The sequence below is a fragment of the Schistocerca piceifrons genome, chromosome 1 (assembly GCF_021461385.2).
Source record: "Schistocerca piceifrons isolate TAMUIC-IGC-003096 chromosome 1, iqSchPice1.1, whole genome shotgun sequence".
Lineage (NCBI taxonomy): Eukaryota > Metazoa > Arthropoda > Insecta > Orthoptera > Acrididae > Schistocerca > Schistocerca piceifrons.
Window position 1 is genome coordinate 265,902,591 of NC_060138.1, and position 26,667 is coordinate 265,929,257.

General features: G+C 44.0%; 1 protein-coding gene across 1 annotated transcript in view; it reads left to right on the top strand.

Moving 5' to 3' along the window:
- The first annotated feature begins 215 nt into the window (after positions 1 to 215).
- LOC124785867 overlaps positions 216 to 26,667 on the top strand; it is a 423,877-nt gene continuing 397,425 nt past the window's right edge. Inside the window, exon 1 of the mRNA XM_047254217.1 lies at positions 216 to 494. Within this exon, the coding sequence (XP_047110173.1) occupies positions 348 to 494 (147 nt within the window). The 5' untranslated portion in view covers positions 216 to 347. The remainder of the gene's footprint in view (positions 495 to 26,667) is intronic.

Below are 26,667 nucleotides of genomic sequence, written 5' to 3' on the forward strand. Positions count from 1 at the left end.
GTTGCCTTCTTGGCGCCCTGGTGTCAGTGCAGCGATGCCAATTGTACTACCTGGGTAGTGGCGGTGTCGGTCTGGTGGTCTCAGGAGGAAAACACTAACAACCGTGTCGGCTGCAGCGGGCGGTTGCGCAAAAGCTGCCCCCTCCCGTGCCTTCCCTGCTGCTGGCCTAGGCAGATCTGGCTCCCCCCCGCTCGCAGGCAGTACCTCGCCTCCGCTGCTGCTGCTATCCTGCCCGCCCGCAGCGAAAAGCGTGTCCGCGAGCAGTGGGCCAGTAGAGGGCAGCCGCGCGCCGCGATAACCCATCCCGTCCGCTCGTCCCGTGTACTGCGTGTTGTAGTGTGCGCGCCATGATGGCCGAGACCAAAGTCACCGTCACGACGGGCACCGCCCAGGTGAACAGCGACCCGGGCCCGCAGGGCGCCAGCCGCCTGCCTTTCGGCATCAACGTGCCCTACTTCAGGACCACGCCCGGCATCATCAAGCTGGTGCAGCTGGTGAGTCCAACTCGTGCTGACGCCGGCGCAGCGGTCCCGAGAAATTCACGCCACGAACTTCGGTATCGATTAGCTGTTACGTGACAAATCTCACAATGCCATATTTCTGGTTGCCGAAGATGATCAGTGTTGAGGTAGCGTGAACAGTCCTCGGTCTAAAAGATTTTTTTCGTGCCTAAATGCGCTTATTTCTTGACGTAGTTCTGCTTAGGTCAATCGACGATGTAGAATAGAATTCAAGGGTTTTTGTACGTCCATCCTTTTAGCAGGAGGTCTCTGGGACGACAGCCGTTTACTATCGTGACAAGTAAATAAAAACACCTACAGCCGTCGTTATGAGTTTATTTTATTTTGTCGCTACCTGTTTCAACGCTTAAGTGCGTCATCTTCAGGCTGTTTATGGTGCGATACAGGTTGATATGACCCCAATGCATACCACATCTGTTGTCAACATGGGGGTATGCATGAGGTATGCATGGGGGTCATATCAACCTGTATCGCATCATAAACAGCCTGAAGATGACGCACAGAAGCGTTGAAACTGGTAGGGACAAAATGTAATAAAATCAAATCATAAGGACGGCTGCAGGTGTTTTTACTTAACTTGTCACGACAGAATTCAACGGAGTGGACCCCATTCCTGAAGAGTGATTCTTCAAAAATGGTTCAAATGGCTCTGAGCGCTATGGGACTTATCATCTAAGGTCATCAGTCCTCTAGAACTTAGAACTACTTAAACCTAACTAACCTAACGACATCACACACATCCATGCCCGAGGCAGGATTCGAACCTGCGACCGTAGCAGCAGCGCGGTTCCGGACTGGAGCGCCTAGAACCGCACGGCCACAACGGCCGGCAAGAGTGATTCTAGACGATAAACAAAATACTTACGTACCGTGCTTGTTTCTCAAATAATAACATTATAAGAGAACTGTATCTGTTACGTGTCAGAGACCGTTGGTGGTTCACAACAGCAACTATTTGCTATATTTTCTTAAAAAAAAACATCGTTACAGTTTTCATATTCAGATGGCTTACATGTTTTCATCAAAACGCGTGAACATCGGTTTAAAGATGAGCTGTCGTGAAATCGCCACCAGCAACATGTATTTTTATCGTCTGTTTAGAAAGAATAATACTTATGAAGTACTTCGTAATTACATAAAAACACTGCCGCCTATACAACTATTTACTGCTCAACAACACTTGTTTTGACTGACTCATATCAGATGGAGAAATAATCTACGTTGTTGCCCAACGAACCTGAATCATAACGAAGAACAAAGTGATTGTGTGCAAACATGAATAACAACAAAAATGTTATTGTTACAAGACAGACGATAAAAGCAAATGTTTCTGGTGGTGAATCCAAGGCAACTCATCAACCCAAGAACACCAAAGCGGGGAAAGTGTTTCATTGCTACTAAAGCGTCGTAGAGTGTGCTATTCCAAGTTTTATTCAAAGTAAGTCATAATTTGTACGTTATGCATTAGTTAATTACAATTATTAGATGTGCAATGGTTTGTTACGTGCGAAATTAAACACAAAATGCCCAGTTTTATGTCCTACAGCAATTGTCAATTGTACGAGGGTTCAGTAACCTACAGTTAATCCAGTGTTCCCGTGTATTGATAAAAACACGTACGCCGTGTGAAGGTGAATGATCAATTCGAAAACGACAACTGTGTTTTTAATAAACAAACCAAAACAAACTTGTGGCTGGTTCTTACTATATACAGTTAACATTTGGTACCTGCCACAGCATCTGGACTCATACTCGGATTCTTAACTTTCGCAGGCAGTGCTTTTACCGACTGAGCTAATCTATGTGCCGGCCGCGGTGGCCGAGCGGTTCTAGGCACTTCAGTCCGGAACCGCGCGGCTCCTACGGTCGCAGGTTCGAATCCTGCCCGGGCATGAATGTGTGTGATGTCCTTAAGTTAATTAGGTTTAAGTAGTTCTAGGTTCTAGGGGACTGATGACCTCAGATGTTAAGTCACATAGTGCTCAGAGCCATTTGAACCATTTTTTCTAATCTATGTGCTTGCTTTTTTGGACGGAGAGCCTCCGTCCGTCCAACACAACCCTTCCTCTCCCCAGGTTTACCAACAATGGTGCCATGCCACAGTTCAGTTCTCTCGAAGCACAAATCATGATTTCTCCTTTCCACACTGTTACTGCATATGAATTACTTCATTTAGTAGCTCTCAGTTAAGCTGTCCTTTCCTGTTTTTAGATCTCAGAAGAGATAAACCGTTAAATTTCTTGCATATGTTCATTATTTTTGTCGTTATTGATGTACAAATATTAACATGCTACTCAGAGTATAAATTTTAGTGTTCCACAATTAATTAGTACACAGCATAGGAGTATATAGTTCGTTAGCGTTACATCTACACAGGTGCAAACACAGAAATGGACTAAAAATGCAATAACATCGCAGGTAATGTAGCATCACCGATGAAGAGCCACATTGTCTGCAGGCAAGCTCTTCACGTTTTCGTAAATGTAGGAGTCACCTATGTCATCATTGACAGCCATAAGCTGTCAGTTTACGCATATATGTCTGTCCAACCATTGATAAGAACTACACATTTACGGATACACCAGTCCAAAAGACACGGGGCTGCAGTTCATAGGGTCGTGCTGATGCACGTTGAGGAAACATTTTGGATTACCACTTGTCCATGCCAGATTCCCCATCGTAAAGAGTAGTACCTAATCTGAGAGGCTTCTTCGACTGTCCAAGCAATACAGACTGTAGTTGGCAACTTAGCACCCAGCAAAGGTCCATGAAAAAGGCGACAGAGAACCGATTACAAGGTGACGGAAACAGTGGTACGAACGATTGGCGTTGTCGAATACGCTTTCTATTAGTTTTTGAATTTGACGCTATGAAATGATTTCAGCAGGTTTTAACTACTATTTCGCCGACTTCTCCCCGCTCCCTTATTCCCTCTCACCGTATTCTCTCCACGAAGTAGCTTTAGCATTATATAAAACAAATTATGGAATGGATTTTTGGTCGCTCACTGTCAAATTTCCCGTAAATTTATGACAACGATGAAAGCTAAAAATGAACTTTTTCTTTATCAGTCTCAGGACAGGAGGTACACTAAGGACATAATAGAGTTTCCTCTGTATGAGCAATTATGTTACTCTGACATTTCGACTACCTAGATACAGTCGAGAATTTGTTTATATACCATGTCAATCTTGACATATTTCAGTATCTGCTACAGATGACTCTCTTGTCTACGTTCTAAGAGTTCTGCTACTCTTAATGCCCTATAAGTAGTATCAAAATGCCCCCTTTCTTTTAAACTTCCCAATGGACGTGCTCCAGAGACATGCTTCTGCCACGTTCTATGTAACAGCTGTTCATGTCATCCTTCATCTATCTTCTTAATTTTCAATATAACTCTGTACTCCCACATTCATGTGGCTCATTTTTTCTTACGAGAGGAGTTTGAGTGACTACGCGATTGAAAGCACCATTAAGTCACCCAGGTCTAGGTTTCCTGTGCCCATTACAAGTTCAGGCGAATGCTGGGCCGGTACTTGCAACAAGGCCACAGCCCATTTGTATCTGGGTGAACTGTTGTTCCTCAGCCTCAGCGAGACGTTAGCTCCAAAGCTGCCTTCTGCCACATTGTCTTCATTTGGAGTACAGGGCCGTACGCCTGCTCCCGACATTCTATTTTACTGAGCTACCCATTTTTTTTTAAGCTGTTCTCCGTTGCGCTGTAAAACGAGGGAATTTCCTTTTTCATTAACTGACTTAGGAACTAACGCAGGCATCTCATATTTCTTCTTTGTAAGACTTCAGTAGACATTGTATATTGAAGAATCTAGTTTGATGAAAGGTCTGCGTCTATACTGTTGTGGCCGAATTTGGGATAGTACGAAGGTTGAAGGTAAAAATCAGTGCCAGCATGCAAGAAGTGCCGATCTTGAAGTCCGCATTCAACAAATGGTTCATCAGGAGCAATCTCTAGTGACCTCTCTCGATAAAATTGGCTGATAACTTTGACCCAGCTGACACCAACTTGTGCTGACTGTGGTGGTGAGCGGCACTTTAGACTTCCAACCTGTTGCCTCTAGAACAATGAATATCTGAAGGCGCTCTCATCTGATGAGCGAAAATAGTCAAATAAAATAATACGCTTCCTCTGGCTATTTATCTCTAAAGTCTTTCTTCTTAGACGCTGTTTCACGCTTCTCTGCGAGGTCGGCGTTGTTATATGGCTTTTCCCGATGTTAGTGGTAGATGGTGGCCAGATTCCCTTCCATGACGTCAATACTACCCCCCTCCCCCAATAACCGCCCTCCAAAACACACACACACACACACACACACACACACACACACACACACACACACACTACGGAATTCGTGTACCCCATCCGTCTGCATCAGGAGTAAATGGCATGTTCAACTGAGAGAAAGAGTTCTAAGTGTTTACATGGCGTGTATCGGAGGCGAGCTATGTCGGCGACTGCTGCGCAAACACTTTCTCCGCTGACGTGTATACCATAATTACTCTACCACGCAAACACTGGGGTTACACTCGTCTGGTGTGAGACGTTCCCGGTGTGTGTGTGTGTGGTGGGGGGGGGGGGGGGGGGGGAGGGGGGGGGGGGAAGGCACTGGGGGCCGAACCGCACAATAACCCTGGGTTCGGTGCAGGGCGGCGGTGAGGTGAGTGGACTGCGGTGTGGGGCGGGGACGAAGCCTTTCCGTCGTTTCTGGGTCCCCAGTTCCACACAATACAATGCAATCGGGCGCGAGACGCGGATAACAGACCGGTAGTTACCTAGTTAGACGTTCGAAACAACCTAAAAACAAAAGCCAGGCTTGTCGGCTCACACAAGCGCCCATCCTTAAATAACGAGTCGGACTTAATACGGGGCAGTCGCGCCTCCCCGTAACGTGAAATCGACGCTGTGATCTATTTTGTTCCTGGGCCGCTGAGATAACGCAGAAGAATCCCACACCGTAGTATTCACCCACCGTTTGCAAGACGGAGGGTATGGCTGATAGAAGTTAAAAGTACGGTCACATGGGATACCAAACGAAATTTGTGACTGGATTGATGGTTTTTTGATAGGAAGGATGCAGTACGTTATCTGAGACGGACAGTAATCGTCAGATGTAGAAGTGTGTTAGGACCCATGCACTACATGGCGTGTATTAATGATCTTCGTAACAATCTTAATAGTAACCTCAGTCTTTTGCAGAGATTATGCAGTTATGTGTAATGAAGGATTGTCTAAAAGAAACTGCCTAAATATTCTCTAAGATCTTGACAAGATTTCAAAGTGGTGCAAAGATTGGTAATTTGCTTTAAATGTTCAAAAATGTAAAACTGTGCTACTGTGCTCTTCATGAAACCCTATAACTATAATACCAATGAGTCACGGTTGGAATCGGCCAAAATATGGTGTAGTACTTCGTAGGGACTTTTTTTTTTATTTCGTGTTATCAGTCTTCTGACGGGTTTGATGCGGCCCGTCACGAATTCCTCTCCTGTGCCAAACTCTTCATCTCAGAGTAGCACTTACAACCTACGTCTTTAATTATCTACTGGACGTACTCCAATCTCTGTCTTTCTCTACAGTTTTTGCCTCTAGTTGCCCCTCTAGTTCCATGGATATTCCCTGATGTCTTAGCAGATGTCCTATCATCCTGTCCCTTCTTCTTGTCAGCGTTTCCCACATATTCCTTTCCTCTGCGCAGATCTTATCAGTCCACCTAATTTTTAGCATCCGTCTGTAGCACCGCATCTCCAATGCTTCGATTTTCTTCTGTTCCGGTTCTCCTACAGTCCATGTTCACTACCATGTTCCAGACGTACATTCTCAGATATTTCTCCCTCAGATTAAGGCCTGTGTTTGATACTAGTAGACTTCTCTTGGCCAGGAATACCCTTTTTGCCAGTGATAGTCTGCTTTTGATGTCCTTGCTCCGTCCGTCATTGGTTATTTTACTGCCTGTGTAGCAGAATTCCCTAACTTCATTGACTTCGTGACCATCAATCCTGGTGTTAAGTTTCTCGCTGTTCTCATTTCTGCTACTTCTCATTACCTTCGTCTTTCTCCGATTTACTCTCAAACCATACTGTGTACTCAGTAGACTGTTCATTCCGTTCAGCAGATCATTTAATTCTTCTTCACTCTCACTCAGGATAGCAATGTCATCAGCGAATCGTATCATGGATATTTCACTTTGAATCTTAATTTCACTCCGGAACTTTTATTTCCATCATTGCTTCTTCGACATACAGATTGAACAGTACGCGGGAAAGACGACATCCCTGTCTTACACGCTTTCTAATCCGAGCACCTCGTTCTTGGTCGTCCATTCTTATTATTCCCTCTTGGCTCTTGTACGTATTGTGTATTGTTTGTCTGACCCTATAGCTTACCCCTATTTTTCTCAGAATTTCGAATATCGTGCACTATTTCACATAGTCGAACGCTTTTTCCAGGTCGACAAATCCTATGAACGTGTCTTGATTTCTCTTCAGTCTTGCTTCCATTATCAACGGCAACCTCAGAATTGCCTCTCTGGTGCCTTTACCCTTTTAGAAGCCAAACTGATCATCTAGCACATCCTCAGTTTTCTGTATATTATTCTTGCAAGCCACTTGGATGCATGAGCTGTCAAGCTGATTGTGAGATAATTCTCGCACTTGTCAGCTCTTGCAGTCTTCGGAATTGTGTGGATGGTATTCTTCCAAAAGTCGGATGGTATGTTGCCAGACTCATACATTCTACACACCAACGTGAATAACCGTTTCGCTGCCGCTTCCCTCAATGATTTTAGAAGTTCTGATGGTATGTTATCTATCCCTTCTGACTTATTATTTGACCGTAAGTCCTCCAAAGCTCTCCTAAATTCTGATTCTAATAGTGGATCCCTTATCTTTTCTAAATCGACTCCTGTTTCTTCTTCTATCACATCAGACAAATCTTCCCCCTCATGGAGGCCTTCAATGTACTCTTTCTACCTATCCGCTTTCTCCTCTGCATTTAACAGTGGAATTCCCTTTGCACTCTTAATGCTACCACCCTTGATTTTAACGTCACCGATGGCTATTTTGACTTTCATAAGAGCTAAGTCAGTCCTTCCGAGGACCGAGCGAGGTGGCGCAGTGGTTAGCACACTGGACTCGCATTCGGGAGGGCGACGGTTCAATCCCGTCTCCGGCCATCCTGATTTAGGTTTTCCGTGATTTCCCTAAATCGTTTCAGGCAAATGCCGGGATGGTTCCTTTGAAAGGGCACGGCCGATTTCCTTCCCAATCCTTCCCTAACCCGAGCTTGCGCTCCGTCTCTAATGACCTCGTTGTCGACGGGACGTTGAACACTAACCACCACCACCACCACCAGTCCTTCCGACAATTATTTCTTTTTCGATTTCTTCACTTTTCCTGCAGTCGTTTCTCTTAGCTTCCCTGCACTCACTATTTATTTCATTCCTCACCGACTTGTATTTCTGTAATACTGAATTTCCCTGAACATTTTTGTACTTCCTTGTTTCATCGAGGAACTGAAGTATTTTTTCTGTTACCTACGATTTCTTCGCAGTCACTTTCTTTGTACTTATGTTTTTCTTTCCAACTTCTGTGATTGCCTTTTTTAGAGATGTCCATTCCACTTCAACTGTACTGCCTATGGAGATGTTCCTTATTGCTGTGTCTGTAGCGGAGAGCTGCTCATGACACTTTTTGAATTACAGGGCACATGTCCTGGGGATACACGTTGTGTCTTTAATGCAATGGTTTCCATTGCCTTCTGCATCCTCATGCCGTAGACCATTGTTGATTCCTCGGCCTTTAGGGGCAGTTTCCCAATCGAAGGACAAAACGACGCCCTGAGCCTCTGTCCGCTCCTTCGCCCTCTTTGACAAGGCCGTTGGCAGAACGAGGGTGACAACTTATGCCGGAAGTCTTCTGCCGCCAATGCTGATTATTAATCAAAAAGCAAGCAGTGGCGTGTTTCAAACCAAGGACTGAGGACGTTTTGGTTACTGATCAAAGACGCTATCCCTATACCATGGTTAATGCAATCGAAAGATCAGATAGGCCCAGTCGTGGATAAAGCAGGTGGTAGATTTTGGTTTATTGGTAGAATACTGGGGAAATGGAAGCAGTCTACAAAGGAAGATTGTTTATAAATTCTAGAATATTGCTCAAGTGTGTGGGACCCGTATCAAATAGAACTAGCGAGGGATATTGAATGCAGACGGAGAAGTGCAGCACGAGTCATTACAGGTTTGTTTGACCCATGGGAGAGTGTCGTAAGATGCTGACGAAACTGAACTGACAGACCCCCCCCCCCCCCCCCCCACGTAGACATAAACTATCCCTAGAGAAAGTACTAACAAAGTCTCAAGATCCGGATTTGAATGATGCCTCTAGAAATATACAACCCCATAGGTATCGCTCAGAAAGGGATCGGGAGGACAAGAGTAGATTAATTACAGCAAGCACAGAGGTATATAAACAATCACTCTTCTCCGTAGGTGAATGGAACGGGAATAAACCCTAATAACTGGTGCAATGGGACGTAACCTGTGCCATGCACATCACAGTGGTTTGCAGATTACAGGTGTAAATAACAGAATTAGCAACGCGGTGCCAAGTAACACGTGTCCTGACTCAGTAGCAGAATGGCCCGAGGCCAGCAGATGGGCCATACCGCGCTACTGTCGCATCGCTTGGATGCGCCGGACGCCTTCATCTCTGTTTGACAGACACCCCAGCCGTGCACAATTTGCGCCGCTGACACGCATTACAGAAGCAGAGGTGACGCGCCGCATGGGATCGTTTGCCAGGTCCCTGAGGCAACGATCCAACCAGCCCGCGGCTCTGACGTCAGAAGCGGCTAGGCACACCTCTCCTGGTAGCGTCCTGCTGCGTAAGACTGACACTCCCTCACTTGATACCGTGTATTCTTGCGCGAAGCGGGATCTGAAGACCTGCAAAACGGTTAAATTAACCAAACAGTGCAGAAAGCCAATAACAAAAATATAGTTGATTACTATTTCTCAAGAAAGGGTCGCTGTCATCTTCCATTTCATTTACGCTTATTTCAGTACCGGGCAACGGCCTTGCCGAAGTGGATACATCGGTTCCCGTGAGATCACCAAAGTTAAGCGCTGTCGGGCGTGGTCGGCACTTGGATGGGTGACCATCCAGGCCGCCATGTGCTGTTGCCATTTTTCGGGGTGCACTCAGCCTCGTGATGCCAATTGAGGAGCTACTCGACCGAATAGTAGCGGCTTCGGTCAAGAGTACCATCATAACGACCGGGAGAGTGTGTGCTGACCCCACGCCCCTCCTATCCGCATCCTCCACTGAGGATGACACATCGGTCGGATGGTCCCGGTAGACCATTCGTGGCCTGAAGACGGAGTGCTTTTTTTTTTTTTTTTTTTATTTCAGTACCAATCTTCGTAGTCGAGGTCACCAAACCAAGCCATTGGTGTGATAACTGACCACTAGGTAACTGGGTCGATCCTCTTGGAAGAATAAATGTTAACAGTGTGAAACTTCAGTTCTTCCCGGCTTATACAACGTACAGGTATCTAACAGGAATTCAGCCGGGTGACGACTAGACAGTCGCAGAGCTTTCAACAGGTGCACACCCTCTCATTTTCAAGACAAAACTGCAGCGAACAAGCGCTGTGAAAGTGAATTTGAAACGTCGTTTTGCATAGTAATTCCGGAGAGATAAACACACACACACACACACACACACACACACACACACACACACCAAACGCTCGCGCCACCACACAACCAAATATGACTAACGCAAGAAGTTATCGATAGTAAAAATTTCCAAGCAACTCGTGGGACAGCATTAACTCTGTCCCTCAGTCTTTTGACAAGGGAGAGAGCAGGATTACACGAAGAATCTCTGCCTCTATGTACAAGGTGACTTGCTGATTTAATCTCGTCTGCTTCATTAGTAGCTCTATCCCAATAGCTTGAAGTGAATGCCAGAATCTCCGTGTTACGTTCCATAGGACAACCGGTAACAAGAAAATTTTCTGCAATTGCAGCTTTGCTCGGCTGTTGTGTGAGTGACGCTTAAGCTCAGTGTACCGGTCCTCCACTGCCCTGATAATCTGACCTGCGGTATATATGACATGCCACAGCTAAAAGGAATACGATAGACACCTGCCTGACGCCAACCAAGATCATCCTTCACGGAACTTTATAGGACCCTAATCTTAGATGGAGCTAGGGAAACGCATTTCACGTCATATTTCCGCAAAATACGACCAGTCTACTTAGAGATTCTCCCCGCGTAAAGTAGGAAGGCGCAGTCCTTGGTGCCAAATCGGTACTGTCATCACTCATCCGGCTGACCAACTCTGACGTGGCCGAGGTACGAAGTACACCTTCACACTGAACCGGATCGTGACAGCTGTTAGCCTGTAGATAGAAATCAATGTGAGTAGGTGTCCTATAAACAGCATGTCCCAATGTACCACGAGCCTTTCATCTGACGAACACATCAAGGTAGGGAAGCAACCGTTATTTTGCATCTCCACCCTGAAACGAATATTCGGGTGGAGGTGAATTCACGTGTTCTAAGAAGTCGTTCAAGTTCTCACTGCCATGAGGCCAAACGGCATATCCCCCACATATCTGAGAAAACACGGAGGTTGCAAAGCCGCCGATTTCAAGGCAATTTCCTCGAAATCTTCCACAATAAAATTTGAAGTAGTAGGTGACAAGAGCTTCCCATCGCAAATCCATCTGTGTACACTTTGTAATGGTTATTGATTAAAAAGTGAGCACATGTCGAAATTGGTTCGTGTGTGTGTGAGTGTGTGTGTTTTATCTTGTGGAATACACTTGCACAGCATTTACTTGCTGGAGTTTCAGGTTGTGCACGTGAAGGAAGTGACGGCATTCCAGTAAGTTATCTGAAAAGTTAAAAGGACATCAGGCATTTTCAGTGATCATCCGTCTGTTAAGATGTTCCCCGCGAAATAGTTGCGTCAGATGTTCCACGAAAACGCTGTCTTGGCCTTTCATTTACACAGAGTGATACGTTACGCAGAACATACACGTAAAGGATGAGATATATGTCTGGCTGAGACAACCATGTCAACATGATCTGTAGGACTTTTGACAAAGTCTGCTGCATCCAAATTCCTCAAGACGGTGGTCTGTGAGAAAGAGGAAATGAAATCATGTCGCCACTGGCGGAGCAAGTGGTTATTCTGTCTTTGGCTCCAATAAGGGAACCAACTTATGCCGCAAATGACAGCAGAGCCCATTGACGATACAGTCAGGAACATAAACCCCGAGAAACATTATAAATTATTAAGTAGACGCACGCATGAAGTACTTAATTTCCACACTTAGTCGAGTGATCTTGCTTCTCGTCCCCCCCCCCCCCCCCTTTCGTTTCCTTCTGACACCAACAGAGTTCTATCATTTTTATTTCGAAGTTAGAACTGGTAGCTGAAGAATCGTGCTCATTTCCTCACTTCCTTTTGCCCCATTGTGATGGGATTTTTCTCTGGAAACTCAAAAAGCAACTAGTCTTTGTGCAAAATGTGATGAGGGGAATGCTTTCCTCCCGGTTCATTCTACTACGCGCACCAAGTGACGAGGTTTACACTGCGCGAAACGAGAGAAGCGAGGGGATTCTACACGCACCCAAAAACAGACTGTAGTCTGCCTCGTCATGAAACCGCCACGCTATACACGTTTCGCGGTGGGGATCACGTTCGCAGTACACGAAACTGTTGCGCGAGACTGCTTCGTACATTCTGAAAGGACTTACAGCTCGAGAGGAGCAGGCTGTACGGCACAACTGGGTTTCACTGTTTTCCTCCCATTTTTTTAGCACATCATCTTTACTTCAAGCATTGGGCCCTTATTTGTTTTGCCTGTTACAGTTCCCATAGCTTCCCCGGTCCCAATCGTTCTTTCGCCTTCTCCCAACAGGCTTACACCATTCTTTCAAGTTGTTCATTCCTGCTTGTATTTTATTGACGATATTAAATATATTCCGCTCTTACTTATTTTCCAGATTTCGAAATATTTTGGATCTTGTGCATCCCTCTACTGCTCTTAGAAACCTCATCTCTGTTGCTTGTATCGACTTTCTTGATGTTCACTTATACAGGGTGCGGCAGCGTTCATAGTAGGATGTTAAAAACACACCATCAGGCAGTAACTGTAATTTATTTATTATCTCTTAGGTCAATTAATAGTTAAAGGTATCCATTTACCAACGTGTAAGGCATTGTCCATTGCGTGGATTACTTCTTGAATATGACTACTGTCAAATGATGCCCCCTCTGCGCAACACATTCATCTAGTCGGCGTTGGGAGCTTTCCATAATTCGGCGTAACGTATTCCCTGGGACATTGCCGACGGCAGTTCTGATGCTATCCTTTAACTCAGGAATGGTGGCACAACGCGTTCGGAACACTTCTCGCTTCAGGTTGCCCCAAAGGAAAAAGTCTGCACATGAAAAGTCAGGTGAGCGAGGCGGCCAGGAAATGTCACCAAAACGGGAAATTACTCTACCGGGAAATGTATGTCGTAAGAAATCCATGAAAATTCTGGCCACCATTCCTGAGATGAAGGATCGCATCAGAGCTGCCGTCGGCAATGTCCCAGGAAATACGTTACGCCGACTTACGGAAAGCTCCCAACGCCGCCTAGATGAATGTCTTGTGCAGAGGAGGCATCATTTGACAGGAGTCATATTCAAAAAGTAATCCACGCAGTGGACAATGACTTACACATTAGTAAATGGCATACATTTAACTATTAATTGACGTAATAAATAAATTACAGTTACTGCCTGATGGTGTGTTTTTAATGTCCTACTACGAACGCTGCCGCACCCTGTTTAAACAAGCATTGGAACTGTCACTGTCTTGTAAAATTTCAATTTTTTTTCATTCTTCGTCTTATTTTTTAGACATCTGTCTATTGCTCCACCTATATTCCTGAACTTAGCTAATTTCTTCTGCCTTCGTCATACTCATGTGTGATGTCGCAGCCTAAAGCGTCAAAATGCTTGTCCTGTTCTATTATTAATCATAATTTTTGTCTCTACAGGACGGTTTTCTTTAAAAGCGACTGATTTTGTCTTTTAATCTGAAATTGTCAAATGATACTCGTCACAAATCTTACTTACTAAACCTATTCCCCGTCCTAGGACATCTTCATTCTCCGCCAACAATGTATAATTTTGCATGTAAATGATGCTGTAACATAGCTTGTAGTCAAAAACAAACAACTTACACAAGGATGCAGCTTTTCGCCTACACTTCTTAACAATTATCAAGATGAGGCAGTTCGATAATTGAAAGAGATTTTTAACGATGGAATTAAGATCAACGGAAATTCTCCCTTGAATTGTCTTTATTTCACACACATGTAAAACACAAGCATAATTTTAAACTGTGTAGCGCCTCTGACGAGTATTCAGCGCTGGATACTGATATGCTGATGTAATAGCTCGACCAAGAAGAGGGTATTCCCGGTTTCAAAGCACTATTGACGCAGAATGAAATACCATATACCATGCTTGTAAGTCACTAGCGTCAATGTTTTCTCACCAGTAGTCATTCTAATTTACCACTGTTCTACAATTACTCGCAGCAACAGTTCTGGTGTGCCGGACGAATACCGGCACTACATACAGTCACCTCTCCCCGTTCTTAACGGGGTTGTAGGTAATTTCCACATAGCGGCATTCGGCTATGGTTCGTCAGTCGAGCTATACAAAGCGCTCACTCATAACAGGCTTACAACTGAAGCAGATACACATTCTTCACCCTACACTGATGAAAGGAATGGCGGCCTACCAATGTACTTCAGTATCTCTCATTACTACCCGCGAATATTTGACGGAATTAGAGTTCGACCCAATAATTAAAAATAACTGCAAGGGGAATATCTCACTTGTATAAAGAGAAGATGTTGCACCATTGCTGCCATTCACACACTATTGTACATTTTACAATTATGTAGTTTACGGAAGGTGTTAGGTCTGATAAGAGAAGTGATATATTCGGTTAAAGCTGAAGGATACGAAACTATTGTTAACGTGGATTCGTTTCTCAGAAACGAAAAAAAGATGACACATCGGGTGTATGATTACGAACGCAATCGAACTGGATTTTTCCTGAGTGTTAAATGATTTTCATGATTAACATCAAAAACTAATTTCAGAGTTGTAACAATGTGAGAGTACCTGCTTCGAATGTACCAAACTGTGATCGAGAACATAAGGTATTCCCATCACGATGAGATGTCTCAAATTTGATCTCTCTAAATGTGTGGGTGGGAAATTAGGGAGAAATTATTATAGCAATGAATCCCCATTATTGAGGTTTAATTTTTATATAACGATATTTATTGTGACCCTATAAACAGATTTTTAAATGGTAACTGTACATATCTAGTTTTTTTTTCTTTCCTGCAGCATCTTCAGGGGCCTGCAACACATGATTTACTTATATAAGAGATGTGTCTACATAATTTTAAACATTTATTTAGTTTTTAGTGTTCGTCTCTTTTCATAAGCTACACCACTTCTTTGACGAGCTTGAAATCTTATTAATTCTACTTAAGACTTTTTACATCGTCTATTTACATCCGTGATGTAGTGCACTGTTTGTTGTTGGTTTGTTCAGTCTAGCAGAAAGTTCCTTGACCATTTGCTCAGTATTTTAAAAACTTTTGCATTCCACGTGCCACCAGCTATGTCTATATCCATGAGTTTCTTGTTATTTTGCTGGCAGTGCTGCCAACTGTCATATTTCGGTGCGCTGACGTCCATTGTTGTTTACGCGGAGCGAATTTTTTGAAAACTGGAAATTTGTGGTAAGGGCTGTGGGACCGAATTGCTGTGGTCATCGGTCCCTAGGCTTAGCCTATGAACGCACTCGAATTTGTTGTTCGCATTGCGTTATGTGTGTGTGTGTGCGCGCGCGCGTGTGTGTGTGTGTGTGTGTGTGTGTGTGTGTGTGTTGGTGAGATATCTTTTTGTTTAGTAATTTTCGTGTATTGGTAAGAACTTTCTTTTACGATTTATTGTAGAAACTAAGTGGAAGTACCCTATAATAAAGATAACGACAGTATACTAATTTATGAACAAAGGTTAGACAACTTACAGAGCGCTGTGTGATTCAGTATAGCTGTGATGATTCCTCAAAATCTGATACTGGCACATCTTGTGTTTCTTGTTCATCTAATAAGTTGTTGGGCCATATACATCATCGACGTCTGCATCAGCTACTTAGTTTTTATTCTCGAGATTGAAACTTCTGTTTATTGCTACATTTCTGTCTCTGTATGGATTTTATTTTGTGGATTTTGTTTTACATCCTTCAACTCTGTAATTTATCCGTGCATTTTCAGTAGATTTTGCCTCCGTTTAAGGTATGGTAGCTGCTTGAACATATCGATGATATCGGTAATCAATTCAGTGGGAAGAACAACGTTCGTTCGTTTATTTAAACATGTACAAAATGGTGCGATAATGCAACTTCGGTGACGTTTCCTTTGCTAAACTTCAGTCAGTTCGTTGTGCCATGATTTGATGTTGACAGATGCCTATGTTACATGGACAGGAAGGAAGACTCTAGGATGCACACTGATGCTTTTCGCGATTGTAAGTTTTGCTATACGGTCATGTAAGCGAGTCTCAGTCGACCTATGAGGCTTGACAACAGCTGGCACTGCAGAACGGAGATAATGCATAAAAGTTGAGTGGGAGAAAGGAGGGGGGTGGAGGTAGGGATTATTCTAGGCTACGAGTGACTCACGACAGTACACGCGCCGAGTCTTCTCCCAGAACGACAGAACTCGTCACGAGGACGACCTTGCAGCAACACGGAGGCTTGGCGAAAGCTGCTGCCTGTTGGTACCAATGGTAGGAAGAGTCACGTGGCAGAGCTATCCCTGAACAATAATTACTGTATTTATAATCTCGCATCCGGTACAACATCACGCAGCAATGAAAATATTTCAACTTACGCTCCAGTCATAGCTTTCTTATTTTAACCATTACGGGTTTCAACGATTACGCCATCGTAATGGCGTGGAAAAGCCTCGTTAACATAACTGTTGTTAATGGAAATTCATCCCATCAGTATGTAGTGTACGTCGTATCTTACACTAGTAATTAGCCCACCAGAAAGAAATATGGTTAGCGTCTTAAAAAAGTGATCGCAACGGAGCTCTGTAGGTGGTGTAGCAGTGGTGCTAGAGGGTCTCGTGATCCTCCACCGCTGACAGTGATGGAGCGACCTGGGTGTACGTGTCAGTCAAAAAATGCTTCAAATGGCTCCAAGCACTATGGGACTTAACATCTAAGGTCATCAGTCCCATAGACTGATCTAAGGACATCACACACATCCATCTCCGAGGTAGAATTCGAACCTGCAACCGTAGCAGCAGCGCGGTTCCGGACTGAAGCGCCTAGATCCGCTTGGCCACAGCGGCCGGACGTGTCAGTCGGTTGTGTGGAGTCAGTGTCACCATGCAGTTGACCGTCGAACGTACCAAATGATTCAAATGGCTCTGAGCACTATGGGACTTAACATCTATGGTCATCAGTCCCCTAGAACTTAGAACTACTTAAACCTAACCTAAGGACATCACACAACACCCAGCCATTACGAGGCAGAGAAAATCCCTGACCCCGTCGGGAATCGAACCCGGGAACCCGGGCGTGGGAAGCGAGAACGCTACCGCACGACCACGAGATGCGGGCTCGAACGTACCGTGTTCAAAGATTTGGATGTCAGTACGCCCATGCTACATTAAGCTTCCTCACACCATAACACGTACACCACCAGTACGATCATGCTTGGTAATGTTCCAAGGTGCACACCTCTTGCCACGCAAGAGTAAGTCCAGCATTGTGGAACATGGTCGTTTTGGTGGTTCAGGTTGTTATCGTACGGGGGAGCATAGTGTTACATGGAGGTACTGGTCTACAAATCTTCCTCCTTTCCAATGTGCGTCTTTCGAGGGGTGCATTCGCCCCTGATCGCATATTAACGGCTGACAGTGCGCGTTCGTGTAGCGCAACACAGGTGCAGGAGCTGTGGCAAGGCAACTACTTTCGGTGAATGGGCTGACCTGCCCGTTCTTCCGCTTTAAAACCCATCGAGGACGTGTGGGATGCCTTGGGGAGACGTACAGCAGCACGTCCAGATTTACCAACCAACAGTGGTCAACCGCGCTGGTGAAGGAATGGGACGCCCTACCAAAAGAATCCCATACCAACCTTATGGCCATCATGGGAGCACGTTGGAGCGTAAATACTGCCATCCATGGTGATCACACACCCTCTTATGAACCACGCCTCGCCGTTTGTAATGTTCTTTGAATAAAAATGACGTTTCTGCTCGTCTCATTGCGTAGTTCTTCGTTACCTTCTGTTCTATATTGCAGTAGCTCTTTCTATGTATGGCTCAAGTTTCATCGAGCTATTTTACCTGGCAGTGAAACATCAATCGGAAGTTAGTTTTACTGTATGTTGCACGCCAGGGTACTTCTTGATATCAGACTAGCGAACCCGACATTGGAACGGCTTTCCCAAAAACCTCAGGATTTACATACCTTTTGGTCTTCAGAAGACGGTTAATGGTGCTCCCACACATCACGACAACAACACTATCCTTAAGCGAATCGCTTCCATTTCCACTTCCTTACAAAGCTCATCACTGTTTTTCTTTGGAGAGAAATCATTCGATATGATCCTGATTATTGCAACTTTGTTTCCTGCCATATTCCCTTTAATTGTTGCAAACTGTAACAGGCTTTCAGGAAACTAAGTGTGTCATGCAACGAACATTTGCTTCCTGTGGTCGAGCTACAACGTTGCTGTCTCAAAGCCGATGTTCTAGGTTACAGTTCAGCAACCAAACATTCCTTTACTATGTTTATTCGATGCAGTTACTGCAGTTTAACTCATGACTTGTGTTCACGCGATATACTGAAAACAAAAAAAAAAAAACTAAGTCAATTGATTATTAATTGAAATCCTCAGCTGCCGACAAGTGTTGTTGATATACCTCGATGGGGACAGCTGAAAATGTGTGCCCCGACCGGGACTCGAACCCGGGATCTCCTGCTTACATGGCAGACGCTCTATCCATCTGAGCCACAGAGGACACAGACGAACACCGCGACTACAGGGACTTATCCCTTGCACGCTTCCCGTGAGACCCACATTCCCAACTGTCCACGATCAATTGGTGTAAGTAAATACAGTGTGCGTGATGAGCGAATGTCTAGATGGCAGAGATACAAACACTGGTGTGCTGTCTGTATGGCGAAGTGGCCAGCTGACGATCTAAAAAAAGAATGGTGAAAATAATGTCAAGAATTTGCACCTGAATACAGAGAATTACATTTGTTTTTTTGGAAATTCATCGAGGATATAGTGAGAGATGGAAAAGATTAGACGAGGACAAATAAGTGCTAAAGTTATAGAGGAGGAACTTGGTGACGCGTCATCATGTTGATGGGGCCTATGGATCATGAAAATATCATTTGATATGTGATAAAATACAACATTTTATTGTGATTCTATTCGATCGCGCCATACGGTGTTCTACGAACAATAACAGTTCATATTATTAGGAATAGAATTATATTTAATGCGTTATCAGGATCTGAAAAAAGCTTCAATCATGTATGTGCTACATCAAGCGATGGAATCGATTCTGCTTACTTCCCACGTCACAGTTCGAAGTTTTTAGTTTTAACACCGACTACAACAATGGCTGTTAGAGAGCCATTGTTACCTAAGGACAATTACAGTACATCGGTACATCGGGAACTGCTGGAATGATTGATAAGGGGTATACTAGCCGTAGTGCTATATGATAAACGTGTCGTGTACGAGTCAAGAACCGTCTGCTTTGAACGTAAGACACAAGGTAAATATTGTACTAAGAAGGAAACATCACCAACTTGACCTCTATTTTTAAGAAGAAAAAAAGACACTACCAGGATATCAGCCGCAGAAACCGATCCTTCTCGAAAATTAGGGCCATAATTCTGATGGTACGCAGCTGACCTTTTGAACGTTCAACTTCTTAACTTTCGCGTGCCGTTTGTTTGTCGCTCACACCGCTCCACTGCAGCTGCCTACCGCCCGAGCGCGAAGTACTGCACAGTGTAGTGAGGAGTTGGTTTGTGAACTACGGCTCTGACATTCGTAACATGCTTTGCTCGTTGTGCCGAAGTGAGCGGTTTCTAACTTGTAGCTGGTGCCATAGGTTGCTTTGCTTTGGACATTTTTATGTTGCAATTCACAAATGAGGTGTAAATATTCGAAACGAATGAGTGTATAATTAAAGAAGCAGCGCACCACTGTTTAATTACTAACATCGCTGTTGTACGTTACCTTCTTTGGCTTTTAAAGCTGGCACTGTCAAAATGAAGTACATCTGTAGAAGATGCGTTATTCTTCAACGCGATTAGGGTGATTAAATTTTAAATCGAAAATGACTGGCTTCATTTCATATTAATTCATCAGCTGCTTACGTTTATTCGTTTTGATTTTGAAACATAGTATAGCTGCACAGTGTCAGTACCTGAATATTGTTAAAATACTATTTAATGTGCATTCTAAGAAAGAAAAAAAAGAAAGAACGTCGCACTACGAAGGAATTATCCTAATGGGACGGAAATCAGTAGATGTGGAGTACATTTACGTACAATCATATAATTACAATGTCAGAAAAATTGGAAGATTTATTAAAGAGAAAGAGCTTTACAAATTAAGTCAAGCACGCGTTGGTCCACCTCTGGGCCTTATGCAAGCAGTTGTTCGCTGGGCATAGGCGCTCAGTTCGAAGTGGAAATCATCACTGAAGAGCTGCTTCACTCAATCAGATTTCAGGCCGAAGACTTGTCAGGAGATGATCCGGACAGCGGTGGGCTGCCAACCTGACTGTCGCCTGCCATAAGGCCCAGCAACCAGGAGTGATGGTTTAGGGTGCCATTTCCTTTCATGGCGCGACCTCTCTGGTTGTCTCCTGCGGCGACCTAGCAGTACAGCCACATTTGCTGCCCTTCGTGACAAGCCACCGTGGGCTTACATTTCAGCGCGATAATGCCCGCCCACACACGGCAGGAGTTTCTCCTGGTTGTCTTCGTGCTTGCCAAATCCGACCTTGCTCAGCAAGGTCGCCCGATTCCTCCCTATTTAAGAACGTTTGGAGCACTATGGACAACCGGCTCGGGATTTTAACGATCTAAAGCTCCAGTTGGACAGAATTTGGCACGATATGCCTCTGGAGGACAGGCGACAACTCTGTGAATGAATGCCCAGAAGTGGACCGAGGCGTTGTTGACTTGCTCAGTTTGTGAGGTTTTTCTCTTGAATAAACTATCCAAGTTTTTCTGAAATCGTAATCATTTGTTTGTCCGTACATGTCCACCACATTTACCGACTTCCACCCCATTAGGACAATTCCTTCGCGGTGCGTCGTTCTTTTTTCTCTTCCTTTTTTGTCTTAGTGTATATGTGCTTAATGTTGACGTATTACGTGCTCATATTACTATTTTTGTAAAATAGCGTTTGTTCCCGAATAAAATTCCAAAATGCGTTGGTCAGATGTCTCCTCCTCCTCTTCCCTAGGTTTCACCATCCTGCAAATGAGAGAGCTCTGGTTCTCTCTCCAATGTACAGTACTTCGTGCTCGGGCATTTGGCGGCTCGAGCGGGACAGAGTGAGTGACAAATAGTGTGCACGAAGTTTAAATACTGTACATTCAGACGATCATAAATGCTTACTGTCAGAATTATAGCCCGGATTTTCGCACCGGATAAATATCTGGGGCTTATATCTTGCTCGAGCGCTTCTTTCTCCTTAAAACATGAAGTCATGTTGTAAGTGAAGCGGAGTCAATGGCCAGCATCTAAGATGTATCGAGCACTGCAAAGTCCCGGAAATGTGAGTCTTTCTCGTGGAGGTCTGTTCTCTAAGACCTGCTGTGGTCCTAGTATATTGTGCTTGAACTGTAGCAGTGGTTAGCAGACTGGACTCACATTTGGGAGGACGACGGTTCCAACCCGGGGCCGGCGGTCCTGATTTAGGTTTTCCGTGATTTCTCTAAATCGCTTCAGGCAAATGCCGGGTGGGGCCTTTCAAAGGGCACGGTCAATTTCCTTCCCCATCCTTCCCTAATGCGAGCTTGTGCTCCTTCTCTAATGACCTCTACGTCGACGGGACGTTAAACACTGATCTCCTCCTCCTTCCTCCTTGAAATGTACCGATATAATGTCTTGGATTTCAAGGGGAGCATATGTTGGTTATTTTCGCTAGTGTGAGTAAGAACTTCTGCTAAAGTGCGGAACTGACGGGCAGTATCAGCACTTAAGTCAACCTCTGCGATATGATATATTTACGCCCTATTTTCAAGCAGTGGGATGGGCATTAGAATCGGATGTGGGACAGACATATGTGGAATGATATTCCTGCCTATCTGAAGACGAGTGGTTATCAATTCTAAACAGAAGTTGTAGCCGCGCGGCCCGTGCGGTCTGGGGGCGCCTTGTCACGGTTCGCGCGGCTTCCCCCGCCGGAGGTTCTAGTCCTCCCTCGGTCATGGTCGTGTATGTTGTCCTTAGTAAGTTAGTTTAAGTTAGATTAAGTAGTGTTTAAACTCAGGGACCGATGACCTCAGTAGTTTGGTCTCTTAGGATCTTACCACAAAAATCCAAAAATATCCAGAAGTTGTGAATAAATAACAACAAATAAACAACTAACATCGTGGTAAGTACATTAATATTCTGATATTGTATACCACAGTAACGCCTACTTCAGTATAGCCTGTAATGGTAAAAACTAATTTAATACTTCGTCTTTTTCAGTTTTTAATATCCATCACAGTACAATTTACACTCTTGTTTCTTCCAACAGTTTTCTCACAATCTGCATTCCGAACTCATACAACGCTATAATCCACAGATTCGCTTTTAGTTGCCTCTTTATCTATCTCAAGTCAGTTTTTGATACAATTAAAGATATTTTGTTATGAAAAAGCTTTCTTTAGCTGCTTGACTTCACGTTCTTTTTGGCCGCATTTTGTAATGATTCTTCAGTAGGCGAACTCTTAAGCTTCATTAAATTGACATAATGCAGGTGTAAAAGGTATTCCACGTTCAAATGCGGAAGTTCGGTTACAAAAATAAGCATCTCACGAAAAATCTTATGTAGTATGCCCACCGCTGAACAACGCTGCAGAAATGATTTTGGCATGTTAAGCGAGAGCCTTTCTTACGTTGCACACCATTAAGTTAATTGTGCAGTCAAACTTTTAGGATAACAAATGATTGCCTATTTTGGAGATCGCAATGTGACTGTTTCGTTGTTTCGTCATTTCATCTAGTTAAAGAGGAATCTCGTGTTTACCATCATGTGCTATTTCGAAACTTTCGCGGAAGTGTGTAGCAGGCAGACGCCGAGAACACAGCAAGAAATACGATCATCTGCATTTAGACGACGTTTGTTTTCCTGTAGAGTGTACTGTGGCCTTGAGAAGGCACGTCCGAACCGTTTCTGCTAACAAATCCAGCTACAATAGCCAAAGGCATTTCCTGCGGCTAGTTCGGCAAAATTAGACCCATTGTACCGATGCAGGAACGTGGCAAAATTGCTAGTCTTCCGTAGTAGGAGAGCACTAATGCAATTCGGTAGTAGAAACGTATAATTTGTAAGTTAAAATTCACAATGATGCGGTGTGACAAGGAGCTGTCTTTTGCTGGAAACATTCATCAGAGCGTCAGTAAAGAAAAAGTGAGTTCCATCTGATACGAATGACGAACTGCAGCTGACAGAGTTGACGAAACATTCTCGTACTTGGTTTCTTGCCTTTCAACGTGACCACTTAACGATTCTGCGACCAAATAAATCTGTAACATCACATATTTCAGATTTCTGTGGAGGAGCAAAAGAAAGTTTTAAATCTAGCGGGAAATAAAAGTAAAAGAGGTGACAGTTCTACTGTATGATGTCAACAGTTCGAATGTGCTCCGAACACCTTTTGACTGATTGTAAGTTTGATTGTACATTACTGCTTTATCACGCATTACACTGTTGTTCGAAACAACGCCATGTGACGAAGAAGAAATCCGTTAGATACTACAGCAGCGGACCCGGCACTACCACGCAATTGCTAAATACGTGTGGGAATTGGATGTACTTCCTAATTTCTTTCTCCCATCCCTCACACTTCTCTTTGCCCATCTTCCCCTCCCCCGTCTCTCTGTTCACTTCCGCTTGCCACCTCTCTCGAACCTTCACTGTTGTTTATTGGTATTGCAAACTGAACCTTGATTGGAAATTGAGGCCGTTTGAAATGAATGGGTAAATCATTTGGGATCGTTGGTATGCAGAGTATGGGAGAGACCACTCCAGCTGCTGGGCATGCGAGGATAGTACCTTCAATGACAGTACTTCACATAATTTTCATCTCCGAGCGGGTAGAATTAAAAATTTTTGGACAGTTCAGATTCCGTGGTAGTATTCTAATAAGCTGATAAGCCATAAATACAACTTTAGTATTTTGTGTTACAACTGATAGCGAGGAAGAAAAAAAATAGCACATTCTTATGTCCACAATTTTTGTTTAGATTATATATAAGGAGAAAATGTATATAGGAGAAGAATTTGTCTAATGGTAAATGCTCTGATGTCGTAGTTAAACCTGTCTGCGAGAGAGAGAGAATGAAACCACCCATTTTCACAGCAGAGCACAGCATTTTTATCTGGCAGTCAGTTTTGACTGGAAGCCTCCCATTGTCGTTTAAAAAATTTTTAACCTATAACTTTAAACATAGCTGTGTGCAGCAACCGTGAAAATATTTTTTTCAGTAAAGACGGACCCCTGGCTGCAACGGATTTTATAGTCGAATTCGACCACAAAATCCATTGCAACCAGTGGGCTGTCTTTACTACGTAAAAAAAAAGTAAAATTTAACCTATGTCCATCCAAATGTTTCTTAGAGCACCTTGTAAAAAGTTGAAATAAATCGATCAAGAATTTTCTAGGTTTTTGGTAACAACGTTAAACGTAATCTTGTCTATAAACAGTAGTAGCGTCTAACCAAATATTTCAGTGCATGTAATTCATAAAATGAAATATCCCAACAGTGCAGAGGCCTCTTGAACTTGGCATCATTTGCTCAGACGTGCCACTACGGATGATAAATGACGAATGATTATGTAAGTACTCCGAAAGTACAAACTGATGTTTCCGTGTACAAATGCACCTATTTATCAAATTACCATTACACATTTTCTACGTGAAGCGAGGTATTGCTTACCAAAATTATTTGTAGCCACTCAGTGTTATGGAGACACTTGCTGTAAATATGACATTTTATTGCTCTCAACAGGGAATTAAACTTAGTGTTTTAACAAGATAGTATACACTTCTGGATACTACATGCGTCTTATTTGGACAACAGAAAGATGTCTACAACGTAAAGAATAAAATTACAAATACAATGTTGTTAATGATACTGCTTTTGCTGGAAGATATGTGTATACTAAGTGCGCTTTCATTATTTTGATTTAGTAAAACAATCAATATTATCTGTTACCACTGCAAGAACAAAATCACAAGAGAGATGGCCAAATTGGTAGTTTATGTGAACACATCTTTCGGTTACATCGGAGTTACCTAAAGAAGTATTGCAGTACTGTGTTGATCTGATAGATAGTTGCTTCAGAGACTGTTTGTGAATGACATAGAGTTCATAACTAGAAAAAATAAATACTGCTCGAATGACGTACAGATCAATGAAACCCCTAACTCCAATATGGCGCACAAAGAAGACCTGCAGGCACGCTGAACAGAGGCCAGAGTTTTACATCCAGATAGTATAGAGCAGGGATGGCGGTTATCGGTGAAACAACGGGTTTTCGGGTACATCGTTTTTTTCTTTTCAGCGCCAGTTTAGCACCAGTTTAAAAACCGCACAAAATAACCGATTTATGAACTAACCGACTTTGGATTATTTATTCCCATTATTTCCTGTAATATACGTAGAAACCGAACAAAGACTAAAAAATTTTGGCTTCCTCGGTTTCAAGATACATAGAACGAGAATATTAAATTAAATACGAAAGTAAAAGAAAACTTAGTCCAACCACTGTTTGCAGCTTTTCGCTATAAGTCATAAGTGGATGAATATCACGAATATGACCAGTATTTTGATTCTAATTTTTTGAAATTCTGCTCAAGATGGTGCTATAATCGAGGACCATAGCACTGTTTGGGTATTACGAATAGTCAGTGCTCAAGGATGAAAACAAGTCTGAAGAACTATATTTTTCATGATAATTCGTCCGTTTCCAAAACAGCACAGACAGGCATATTATGTAGACACAGGGAAAAGATCAGCTACTTTCTACACTCCTGGAAATGGAAAAAAGAACACATTGACACCGGTGTGTCAGACCCACCGTACTTGCTCCGGACACTGCGAGAGGGCTGTACAAGCAATGATCACACGCACGGCACAGCGGACACACCAGGAACCGCGGTGTTTGCCGTCGAATGGCGCTAGCTGCGCAGCATTTGTGCACCGCCGCCGTCAGTGTCAGCCAGTTTGCCGTGGCATACGGAGCTCCATCGCAGTCTTTAACATTGGTAGCATGCCGCGACAGCGTGGACGTGAACCGTATGTGCAGTTGACGGACTTTGAGCGAGGGCGTACAGTGGGCATGCGGGAGGCCGGGTGGACGTACCGCCGAATTGCTCAACATGTGGGGCGTGAGGTCTCCACAGTACATCGATGTTGTCGCCAGTGGTCGGCGGAAGGTGCACGTGCCCGTCGACCTGGGACCGGACCGCAGCGACGCACGGATGCACGCCAAGACCGTAGGATCCTACGCAGTGCCGTAGGGGACCGCACCGCCACTTCCCAGCAAATTAGGGACACTGTTGCTCCTGGGGTATCGGCGAGGACCATTCGCAACCGTCTCCATGAAGCTGGGCTACGGTCCCGCACACCGTTAGGCCGTCTTCCGCTCACGCCCCAACATCGTGCAGCCCGCCTCCAGTGGTGTCGCGACAGGCGTGAATGGAGGGACGAATGGAGACGTGTCGTCTTCAGCGATGAGAGTCGCTTCTGCCT